This window comes from Pristis pectinata, chromosome 24 (genome assembly GCF_009764475.1).
Source record: "Pristis pectinata isolate sPriPec2 chromosome 24, sPriPec2.1.pri, whole genome shotgun sequence".
Classification (NCBI taxonomy): Eukaryota; Metazoa; Chordata; class Chondrichthyes; order Rhinopristiformes; family Pristidae; genus Pristis; species Pristis pectinata.
Genome location: NC_067428.1, coordinates 35,401,890 through 35,414,232, shown reverse-complemented (window position 1 = coordinate 35,414,232; position 12,343 = coordinate 35,401,890). Strand labels below are relative to the sequence as shown.

Below are 12,343 nucleotides of genomic sequence, written 5' to 3'. Positions count from 1 at the left end.
GAGACTGAACAAGTTGATGATGGCCAGGACACTGGGTTTTAATTCCCTGTTCTTCAAAACAGTGCTACAAAGTCTTTTATATCCAGCAAAGCAGCTTTTTATCTTTAAGGAACACTTCTGTGGTTAATCCATGCAGTGACAGCAAATGACCAGTGCCTTTCATATGATATCAGTTACAAATCTAAGTAAATAACATCTCAGACCTGAGGAGCTGAGTGTCTTAAGCCTTTTTCTGTGTTACCATGTATAATATTACAATGGAGGTTTCTTAATAACTTACATTTTAAAATAATTCTTAAAAGTTTCTTAAAAAAATATACCAAGTTCTAAGACTTACTCTCTTTGTTGATGGCACAGATTCCATAAACCAGAATGAGATGCTTGTGGGAAACTTGACTCATTATACTTGCTGCTTCAAAGAATGACTATAATGGTAAAGAGTTCAGATTTGAACAAAAATGTATCTCAACATGGTAGTAATAAGAGAGAGTTTGCCAACCTCCCCCAGCCACAGAACATTTCCCAAATGCTCAGATTCTCCAATATTGGTCTCATTGGAACCTCTTGTCCTATCACCCACAGCTCCTCCCTTACAATCTGGAGGTCCTTCCCACAACATGCAGCTCAATGTTTCTTTTCTTCTCAAAATGCAGCATTTTTATTCTTTAGAGAAAGGGAAATCATGTTTCATCAACTTAAAGCTCTTTGGGAAAAGTAAGATGAACTGTTGATAAAGAAAGGGAAATCATGTTTCATCATCTTAAAGCTCTTTGGGAAAAGTAAGATGAACTGTTGATAAAAGGGGATCAGTTGATGTACGATACCTAGATTTCCAGAAGGCATTTGATGGGGTGCAGCATCAAACATTATTAATAACTGCTCATGCAGTGGCTAAAGTATTGGCATGAATAACAGATTGGATGGGTCTCAGGAAATAGCAGATTGGATGGCTCTCAGGAAATGGAGAGTAGACAATAACTTGGTCTTTTACTGGTTGGCAAATGTAATGAATGGTGCGAGACAGGAATCAGTGCTGGGGCCTCAACTTGGATGAAGGTGCCCAAGATATAGTTGCTAAATTTACTGATAGGTAGAAAAGTAAGATGCAAAGAAGACATGAGGGTACAAAGTAAAAGAGATTGGTTGGGTTAATACACAGAGACAGATTTAGATGCTGTGATGGTCTCTGTGTTAATTCTTTCTTCTGCTGCTCCAGAAGTGGAAACTCCAGTAGGCAAGATTCTAAGAAAACACTGGCAGCTGCTTGGTGAAATTTTGAATCCTCTGCTTCAAACCTCTCCTTACAAATGAAAATATTAAACAACTACTTCAGTCCTGTATTTTCCTGCTATGCATTGACCTCAAAAATGAGAACACTGGATATTTCTTCTCTTTGAACTTAAGAGTCATAGTTATACAGCATGGAAACAGACCCTTTGGCTCAACTCATCCACACCGACCAAGATGCCTATCTAAGCTAGTCCCATTTGCCCATGTTTGGCCCATATCGTTCTAAACCCTTCCTATTCATGTACTTACCCAAATGTCTTTTAAATGTTATTATTGTACCTGCTTCAACCATTTCCTCCGGCATCTTGTTCCAGATATACATCACCCTCTGCATGAAAAACTTGCCCACAAGGTCGCTTTGAATCCTTCCCCTCCCAACTTATTACTATGTCCTTTAGTTTTTGGTTCCCTAACTTGTGTAACTACAGTAAGTACTGAGCTCATTAATTTCTCAAACATTTATTTCAATCATAAGGGCGACCTTATAGAGGTTTATAAAGTTATGAGGGGCATAGATGGGGTAAGTAGTCATGGGTTTAAGGAGAGAGGGGAAAGATATAAAGGACATCCAAGGGGTAAATTTTTCCAGAGGTGGTGGGTATGTGGAATGAGCTGCCAGAGGTAGAGGCAACTACAATCACAGCGTTTGAAAAACATTTGGATGGGTACATGGATATGTAAGAAACAGAGGAGATATGGGCCAAATGAGATATAATGGGATTAATGTAGATGGCGTTTTGGTCGGCATGGACGAGTTGTGCCAAATGTCCTGTTTCCACACCGTATGACTCATAAATGTTCTTACATGTAGACATGGACTGCTCTGTTGGCTGAGAATTTATATTGAATATTGTGCAATGTTAATGAACGTGCCCACTTCTTACAAATTGGTGAGGTGGTCATTGGTGACGCAGCTAAGGATAGGTGGGCCTAGGATACTACCCTGAGGTACTGCTGGAGTGATATCCTGCAGCTGGATGATTAACTTCCAACAGCCATTATTCTTTGTGTGAGGTATGACCCCGTGTGTCTTTGTTTTGGTGCCCATGATGCCTCAATCAGTCAAATGCCTTGATGTCAAGGGCAGTCACATTCACCTCATCTCTCAAATTTTTTTTTGATCCATGTTTGGACTAGGGCTTTGATGAAAAACTCAGTCTTCAGTTTGCTCATGTTTGAAAGTGTACTGATATTGATATTGGTTTATTATTGTCATTTGTACTGAGGTACAGTGAAAAACTAGTCTTGCATACCATTTGTACAGATCAATTCATGACACAGTGCATTGAGGTAGTACAGGGTAAAAACAGTAACAGAATACAGAGTAAGGTGCCACAGATACTTGGGGACATGGAAGTTAAATTTAAAAGAGTAGAATGATTATAGTAGAAGTAATGAGTGGATCTGCAGAGAGCAGCTTGCAATGAGTCACCACGCTCCGGTGCCATCTTGCTTCAGAAGGCAAGTGATAAAAACGTGGTAATCAGCTGGATTGGATCTGTCCTGCTTTTTATGAACTTTATGTAGTTGGGCAACTTTACACATGGTAGGTTAGATGCCAGTGATAAAAAAGTTTCCTGGAATATTTTAACTAGAGGCACAATGCGATATGAGATACTAATACGGGAACATTAGGCAGGAACCAGGGAGAGTTAATTGGGAACAGCTGTTTTTGGGCAAATCCACATCTGACATGTGGAGGGTGTTTAAAGACCAACTGCACAGAGCACAGGACAGGGGTGTTCCAGTAAGGATGGCAGGGTCAGGGAACCTTGGATGTCAAGAGAGGTGGTGAATTTAGTCAAGAAAAAGGAAATGTATGCAAAGCTTAGGAAACTAGGATCAAACAGAGCACTTCAGGATTATAAAGAAGCCAGAAAGGAATTAAAGAAGGGGGCCATGAAAAGTCCTTGGCAGGTAGGATTAAAGGGAATTCTAAGGCATTCTATATATACATCAAGAGCAATAACTAGGGAGTAGGTAGGACCACTCGAGGATGGAGGGAATGTGTGCTTGGAAGTGGAGGATGTGGGCGAGGTCCTGAGTGAGTACTTTGTGTCAATATTTACAAAGGAGAAGGACATGGAGGACAGGGAGATCAGTGTGGAGCGTGCTAATATGCTAGGGCACTTTGAGATAAAAGAGGTAGTGTTGGGTCTCTTAAAGAGCATTAAGGGCCTGATGAGATATACCCCAGGTTACTGAGGAGGCAAGAGATGAGATTGCTGGAGCCTTGACCAAGATCTTAGTGTCCTCTCTAGCTATAGGCGAGTTCCCGGAGGACTGGCGAGTAGCTAATGCTGTTCCATTATTCAAGAAGGGAAACCGGGATAATCTTGGTAACTATAGACCGGTGAGTCTCATGTCAGTGGTAGGGAAGTTACTGGAGAGGATTCTTTGGGATAGAATTTAAGAGCATTTGGATAACCATAGCCTAATGAGGGACAGTGATTATGGCTTCGTGCAGGGCAAATTGTGTCTTACTAACTTGAGGAGATGACAAGGGTGATTGATGAAGGTAGAGCTGTGGATGTTATCTACAAGGTCCCTCATGGGAGGCTCATCTGGAAGATTAAGATGCATGGGATCCATGGTGAATTGGCTGTTTGGATTCAGAACTAGCTGCCCATAGAAGACAGAGGGCCGTGGTCGATGGGACTTATTCTAGCTGGAGGCCTGTGACTAGTTGTGTTCTGCCTGGATCTGTACCGGGACCTCTGTTTGCGATGTACAGTATATAAATGACCTGGATGAAAATGTAGATGGGTGGGTTAGTAAGATTGGTAGTGTTGTGGATGGTGCTAAGACTTGCAAAGGAGACAGCAAGGTATAGTTGGAGAAGTGGCAGATGGAGTTTAACCTGGCCAAATGTGAAGCGTTGCACCTTGGGAGATCAAATGTAAAGAGACAGTACACTGTTAATGGCAAGACCCTTAACAGTGTTGATGAGCAGAGGGATCTTGGGGTCCAAGTTCATAGCTCCCTGAAGGTGGCTACACAGGTTGATAATGTGTCAAAGGCGGCATATGGCATGCTTGCCTTTATTAGTCGAGGCGATGAGGTCGAGAGTCAGGAAGTCATGCTGCAGCTTTATGAAACTCTGATTAGGCCACATCTGGAGTATTGCATTCAGTTCTGGTCACCCCATTAAAGGAAGGGTGTTGAGGCTTTGGAGAGGGTGCAGAAGAGGTTTACCAGGATACTGCCTGGACTAGAGGGCATGTGCTATAAGGAGAGGTTGGACAAACTTGGGTTGTTTTCTCTGGAGCGGCAGAGGCTGAAGGGAGATCTGATAAAGGTTTCTAACGTTATGAGAAGCATAGATAGATAGTCAGTATCTTTTTCCCAGGGTTGAAATGTCTAATACTGGAGGACATGCATTTAAGGTGAGGGGGGAAGTTCAAAGGAGATGTGTGGGGCAAGTTTTTTATTATTATAAACACAGAGTGGTGGGTGCCTGGGGTGGTGGTGGAGACAAATATGATAGGGGCATTCAAGAGGCTCTTAGATAGGCACATGAATGTGCAGGAAATGCAAGGATATGGATATATAGGTGGAAGGGATTAGTTTGGTTGGGCATTTGATTACTAATTCAAATAGATCAGCACAACATTGTGGGCCAAAGGTCCTGTTCTGTGCTGTACTGTTCTGCGGTCTATATGTTCTATGTAACTAGTTCTGGAATGCAAGCCTTCATTAGTACAATATCTCTCAGATTCTGGCTAATAGATATATTTGAACTCCAGTGGTAACAAAAGACTTAATTTCTCTGCTCAACAAAAATCTAGTTTTGTCATTTCCAACTAATTGATTCCCAGCTGTTCTTTGAAAGGTTCTTATTGCCCTCTGGGTGAGTCCTGACACCACCTTAGTTAAGTAAGGCCTTAAAATTTCTACCCTTTTCTGGACTTCCCAATCAAACAAAATAATTTCTCCTTTCACTCTATAATTCCTTTCTTTGTCATCCACCAATGAGAATCCTTGCAGAGCAAAAAGAAAAATTGCGGGGATTACCTCAGAGTAGTTCCTGTGTGAGGAGTCCAGCACTTTCAGTAAAACCTCCATCTGGTAGAAGTCATTGTCCGCATTTCCCTCTCTTGTTCCTTTAAAGATTTTTGTAAAGGAGCCTTGACCCAGACTTTCACCCTGTTATGAAAGAAGCAAAGTCTGAACATTAGCTGTTCTGCCTGCCATCCTCACCTTGACTTAGACAAGCTGGAGGCCACCGTATTCTCATTTCTGCAATCTTGATGCCATGGCAGCATCATGCAGTTGGACCTTGATAACGTTGATCACAGGATGAAAATGTAGGCATTTCTCATCCAGTAGAAGGCAAATTCAGCCTTTCTTTCCTGTGGTAAGTTTGGTCTTTCCCATACAGAAAGATGATCTTTCTCTCTGATGATAGAAATGGTCCTATTGGAGGTGTTTGCATCCAACTGTGGATGTTAAATGAACAAACCTCACAACACAGAAATGGGCCATTCAGCCTGATTGGTCCATACTAGTGTTTGCCTCCCATTGGTGATCCTCCACCCCTCTTCATTTCACCCTCATCACCATGGCATTATATTTATTTCCCCCACTGGGTTTATCCAGTTTCCTCCAAAATACTGTCTCAACATTTCATCTCAACCACTCTCTGTGGGAGTGAGTTCCATGTTTTCATTGCATTTTGGATGAAAATGTTTCTCCTGAATTCTTCATCAGTGACCTCCTGATAGTTGTGAACACAAATCCATGAATCTCCCTACTTCTATGTGATCTTCTTAATGCAATGCAGAATTGTCTGAGGAACTTCTTAAATCAGACTTCCCTTCCTTACTCAGAATAGGTTAATTGGTACTGTCCAATATTCTGAGTCAGCTGTTATGGTCCAACATTGCCTAGAGCATGTAGTTTATTGGAGCCAGGAGATTTTTGGTTGTGGATGAAGGTTCTGGGTATTTGGGCAATTTCCTTTATCCAACAGTAGGTAAAGCTTGATATTTAACCCTTGGCATGGCTGACAGACTGTAAAAAAGGCTTTCCTCAAAGAAATGATGTGCTGTCCCAGTAACATCACAAACTCCAGCATTGAGACAACCTGTGAGATTCCTCCAGTGGGAGAAGCAATTAAATTCCTGGCCCATCATGTCCTTTGATCAGCTGCATTGTAGAAAACATTAAACCAAACACCTATCTAACCAATAAAATCATTAACCAAGGAAGGAACTGAAAGTACCATGGTGATGACCTGCACTACAATTATCCTTCCCTGGTGCAGGAACTAATCTGGTCTCTCCCCTCTCATACTCCTCAGCTGGTTTTGTTTTACTTCCAGGAACAGAATTCATCCCCTTTTACTGTATATATTGTTTTTACAAAGTTCTTTGCACAATTATCTTTCCAGTGCTTCAAGAAGAAAGAATATCTACAGCATCTTTTGCCAACATGGCATGTCAACAGAGGCTGTACAGAGAATTCTGAAGTAAGGTTAGTGTTGTAATGCAGGAAACATGCTAATGAATTGCCAAGTGTCAGAAGCTTCGATTCAAGGATATAGTCATAGCCTCCTGGAAAAAAATGCAGCATCTGCACTGACTCTTGGGAAACCCTGGCCCTTGACAACTCAAAGTGAGGAAGGAACATTCAGAATAGTATTGAAAACCTCCAGTCTGCATATAGGGAGCACACAGCAGCTAAAGGAGCGACCACTTTATAAACTAAACATCTGCCTGTCCTGTCAGGTGGCTCCTGCTCTATGGGGGAGTCAGCAGTTCCCACATTAGTTCTCATCAGTCCCTTCAAAACTAAAGTGGAAGAAAATTAGCTTTGTACCCAAGAAAGAGAAGAGAAATATCAATTTCTACATAGCAAGCTCCCACAAACAATATGATAACTACCAGATGATCTATAGTGAGAAATTTTATTGGTTAAATGGGGTTTGGCTTAACATTTTATCTAAAAATGGAATCTGTTATAGTTCATCATTCCCTCAGTCCTGCAGTGGAGTGTTAGGAAGTGCCTTTTGTTCACCTTTTCTTAGGGGAGTTTACAGCCTGTAACTTTGATCTCTCTCCACTCCCAATAGCTGCTGTCTCGATGCACAATGGCATTGAGAGAACTGAGCACCCCATGTGCATTTGGATCAGATAGGGCAGGCAGGGAATCCCACCACATGGAGCTCAAGCTGGGCTCCACTAATTTCATTTGCAACATCAGCTCATAAATGTGCGGTGCTCTTAATGTGGTAAAATGTTCCAAGTTACTTCACAGAAGTTTTATTGGATGAAAGGTGACACTGTGCCAGACAGGGTGATGTGATGACTGGAGTCAGAGGCCAGTTTAAAACAGTTTCTTAAAGGAGAAGAGTGATATGGGAAAGTCCAGTGGGGGAATTGCTTCCTGTGCAGCTCGAGTCACTGGAGCTGGTGTCTGGGGAGCACATGGTAATTGAACTGTACTTGTTTCCCCACTCCACTCTCACAATCATGAAGCCAAAAGCTAGCATTCAGCTACACTAGGGCCTGCTTTGGTCCGAACTTTACATGAAAATATGTAATCCTATTATGTCATCCCTGTTTGAGTGAAGTCAGACACAGCACAATAGGCTCTCACATTTAGCCCACTGACTGCCAAGGAATTTCCAGCCATTAATTTTAACTGGCATTGAAACTGTTTGCTTTCTGATGTCATTTTCCCCAGTATGTGAAATGCCCGGTGACCATGTGAGCCAATCCTTATCACAACTTGCCCCACCCCAAAATTCCTGTTCACAAAATCAGACCACTGACTGTCACCTGGACTCCCCCACTGACCACCAGCTGCTTCGCCCATCCCACAACCTGATCCCGTGTGCGTTCCTTGTGAAAGAAAGGCTTTCCCTGTATGTCAGTTCCCATCTCCTCATGCCTCACACACTGATGAATTTATCTGCAATAGGCCCATGTCTACCAGCTCATTGACACACCAAGGCCACAGATAACAGTGGCCATTTAATTTCTTGGCACAGAAGGAGATCATTTGGACATGTCTGAGCTGGCACTTTGGGAGAACATCCCAGGACTGATTGCACAGTGTCTGGATCTGGCGGCTTCCACTGCTATCCAAGTCCTTTGAAATTCCAGTGAATTCTATCTCATACACTCTGGGACAACGCATTTCATGCTCCAACAAAACAACCTTCTCAGTAAAACCTTTCTAGTCCTGGATTCATTTGGTGACAATTTTTAAATTAGTGTTTAAGCATTCTGATTTTCAGCACATTCCCTCAGATTCTTCAAGAATTTTTCTTGCACTGTTTGTACACTCCTGCCAAAGCCACTGCTCTTCTGTACAACACTTCCCTATCCAAACTCTACTACATGTTCCATTCATTTAGAAGGAGAATAGGGAGTACTGCATAACGTTTGGGCCAGTAGTTGTATCTTGGTCATTATCACTATAAAGATTCAATGGACGTTATCAAACTGGTGGTTTCGGATTGTCTGCTGTGTTTCCCTTGTATCGCAGCAGTAACTACATTGAAGTGAAGTGCTATACAAATAAAAATCCATCTCTTCTTTGGCTTCACTTGACAAGCATTTCTTGGAAACTGGTGCTGATTATTTTTGGGTGGGGAACAGAACTCAATTGGCTTCCAACCTGCTGCTGCTCGAGCTGATAAATTTCCTTTCCTTTGCTGTCCCCTGTTCAAGGAATTTTGACTCTCAGTCCTCTGACTCACACTGCGTTACAGCACTAAATGTTTCTAATTCGTCACTAATTGGTAATTGTTCTCAAAGGTGGGAGAAGATAAAACCACATCACGAGAAGAATGCTGGTGTATGTTGATTGGAAAGTGTCAAGGACGTTTCCTTTATATCTGACTGTAGTCCAATTGAACCAGATCACCTGACAGCTGGAAGTTTCATTTTCCTGTAACAGTCCATACTTTGACAACAGGATTTGCAAAACTGACCACCTCATCCTTTGGGCTGCAGGAATCTACATTATGACATTGACTATATTCATTCCCAATTTAAGGATTTGGCCTAAAAGCAAAAAACTACAGATGCTGGATATCTGAAATGAACACTGAAAATGCTGCATTTGAACTCATTGTTCAGATCAGGCAGGATCTGTGGAGAGGGAAATGGAAAATCATTCACTAGACTTGGGAAGGTGTGTTGTAAATTGCAGAGAAGTGGAAGGGGTAGACAAAACAAAGGGAAAGTCTGTGATTGGGTGAAGACCAAAAAAATCCAGATGGCAACTTGGTGGTGAAGGCTTGGTAATCACACAACCTATCAGTCTGGAGGAAGTGTAAATGGCGAAGATTAATGGGAAACAGAAAAAGATAATGCTGGAACTAGGAAATGTAGAACATGGCAATTGCTGAAAAACTGAAATGAAAGAGAATGCTAGAATACTCGGCAGGTTAGGTAGCATCTGTGGAGAGAGAAACTGAGTTAACATTACATCAGAAGAGGCCAGTTCTGACAAATGGGAAAGACTGGTTATCAGAAATGTTTGAATTCACATTTTCTGTTTGGATTTCAGATCTCCAGTATCAGCACAGGTTTATTTATCTTTGAATTAAACACTTGTTTGTTTGAGGCACTTTGATAAACTCACCCAAATTAGCTCCTCCTTCTTTACTTTATGGAACATCATCTGATTGACATTCCGTCGTTGCATTACAGGTGAGACAAGGAGATCAGAGGACCAGTTACCGCGAATGATAATCAAGTTGGACTTTTCTGGAAGAGAGAGAGAAAGGAAAATAATGATCAAGACAGGAACAATGAGAGGTTGTTCAGGAGGTAAGGATATCTGGCAGATGAGCTTGTCTGCCATATGACCTGCTTGACGTTCATTCAGAATCCCTCTGCCAGTTTACTGTTCATGTTTTGATGGAAATCTCCATCATTGTTGCCAGAAATCTAGAAACCAGACAACATCTTCCAAATCTTTCACCAATCCCCAAACTTTATATAGAAGGATCTTGTGAACTGGTTGGTCAGTTTTTCATGTTATAGAATTACATGAATGAAAAGGAATTAATGAAACACATTGTGTGATTATCAATGCAATATTGAGATCACAACACTACAAGGCCCCAGATATTGAGCACTTATGTTGGAATGTTTATATTGGTGATTGTAGGCATCTGGAAATGTTGTCTAAGGTATTATGTTCAACTTAGTGTGTTCCTTTGGAAAGAAGATCCAAGCCATGGAGCAAAGATTTGGGAAGGAGGTGAAGAGATGGAGGGAGTTGTAGGGTTTGCTGTTTCTCTGAATTAAGTCATTAACCTTTCCAGAGATAACAACGTGAAAAGCTGTCAGAAAGGCAATGAGTTCAAGAATTATGATCACTGGTCCAAAGTTCTCCCCCAGCAATGCATCAATCACTTGCCTACCTCATTTACTAAGAGGAGGTCAAATGTAGAACCCTTCTCTAGTAGGTTCAACTATATATTGCATCAGAAAACCTTCCTGGACTTGCTTAACTAATCCTGCCCCATCTAATCCCTTAGCATTAATGCAGTGCCAGTCAATATTAGCGGTTAAAGTCGCCTACTATTGCAACCCTGTTATTCCTACACCTACCTGTGATATCCTTACCTACATGCTCCTCCAATTCCCATTTACTATTGGGGGATCTGGAGTAATAATCCCATCAAATTAATCCCTCCCCTTTTATATTTCCATGTTCTAACCACATGGCCTTGTTGGATGTTCCTGCAGGATATCCTCTTAAGTTCTGCTGTGTTGTTGTTCTTCAACAATAGTGCAATATTTTATAAAGCTGAACTATGACCTCCCTCCTCCCATATTCAAATTCCCAGATAATGAAGACAAGTATCTTGCATGCCTTCTTCACCACACCATCTATCTGTGCTGTCACCCTCACGGATCTTCGGATATACTCCAAGGTCCCTCTGTTCCCCAGTACTCCCTAGGGCCCACACCTATTTGTACCTCAAAAGGTGCATCACCTCACTTGTTAGGATGAAATTTCAACTGCAATTTCCCATTTTACCAATTCATCAATACAAGTTGGTAAATTGGCTAATACAGTATCTACCCATAACCTAAGACTATCCTCTTCACTATCAACACCACCACCATTTTTTGGTGTCATCTGAAACTTACTAATCATTGCTCCTAAATTCATAGAACAAAGAACATAGAAAACTACAGCACAGTAAAGGCTCTTTGGTCCACAATGTTGTGTTGACATTTTATCCTGTTCTAAGGTCTATCTAACCCTTCCCTCCCACATAGACCCCTATTTTTCTATCATTCATGTGTCCATCTAAAAGTCTCTTAAATGTCCCTAACGTATCTGCCCCCACCACATCTGCCGGCAGTGCATTCCATGCACTCACCACTCTGTGTAAAAAAAACTTACCCCTGACATCCCCTTTATACCTTCCTCCAATCAGCTTAAAATTATGTCCCCTCGTGTTAGCCACTGTCACCCTGGGAAAAAGTCTCTGACTGTCCACTTAATCTATGCCTCTTATCATCTTGTACACCTCTATCAAATCACCTCTTATCCTCCTTCTCTCCAAAGAGAATAGCCCTAGCACACTCAACCTATCCTCATAAGACATGCTCTCCAATCCAGGCAACATCCTGGTAAATCTCCTCTGCACCCTCTCTAAAGCTTCCACATCCTTTCTATAATGAGCTGACCAGAAGTGAACACAATACTCCGTGTGTGGTCTAACCAGAGTTCTATAGAGCTGCAACATCACCTCACGGCTCTTGATCTCAATCCCCTGACTAATACAGCCAACACACCATACGGCTTCTTAACAACCTTATCCACCTGCATGGAAACCTTGAGGGATCTATGGATGTGGACCCCAAGATCCCTCTGTTCCTCCACACTGCTAAGAGTCCTGCCATTATAACCTTGTATTCTGCCTTTGAATTTGATCTCCTGAAGTTTATCACCTCACATTTATCTGGGTTGAACTCCATCTGCCACTTCTCAGCCCAGCTCTGCACTCTACCAGTATCCTGTTGTAATCTACAGCAACCTTCTACACTATCCACAACACCACCAACCTTGTCCA

At 41.9% G+C, this 12,343-nt stretch overlaps 2 protein-coding genes across 4 annotated transcripts in view; both read right to left on the bottom strand.

Annotated features, from left to right (window-relative positions):
• The window catches only part of rfxank (regulatory factor X-associated ankyrin-containing protein), an 830,559-nt gene that overhangs the window by 269,632 nt on the left and 548,584 nt on the right, over positions 1-12,343 (bottom strand). The gene's annotated exons all lie outside the window — the stretch shown is intronic.
• LOC127582443 (tyrosine-protein kinase JAK2-like) overlaps positions 1-12,343 on the bottom strand; it is a 130,735-nt gene that overhangs the window by 48,189 nt on the left and 70,203 nt on the right. Inside the window, 3 exon segments of the mRNA XM_052037703.1 lie at positions 338-425; positions 5,305-5,436; positions 9,889-10,013. Of these exon segments, the coding sequence (XP_051893663.1) occupies positions 338-425; positions 5,305-5,436; positions 9,889-10,013 (345 nt within the window).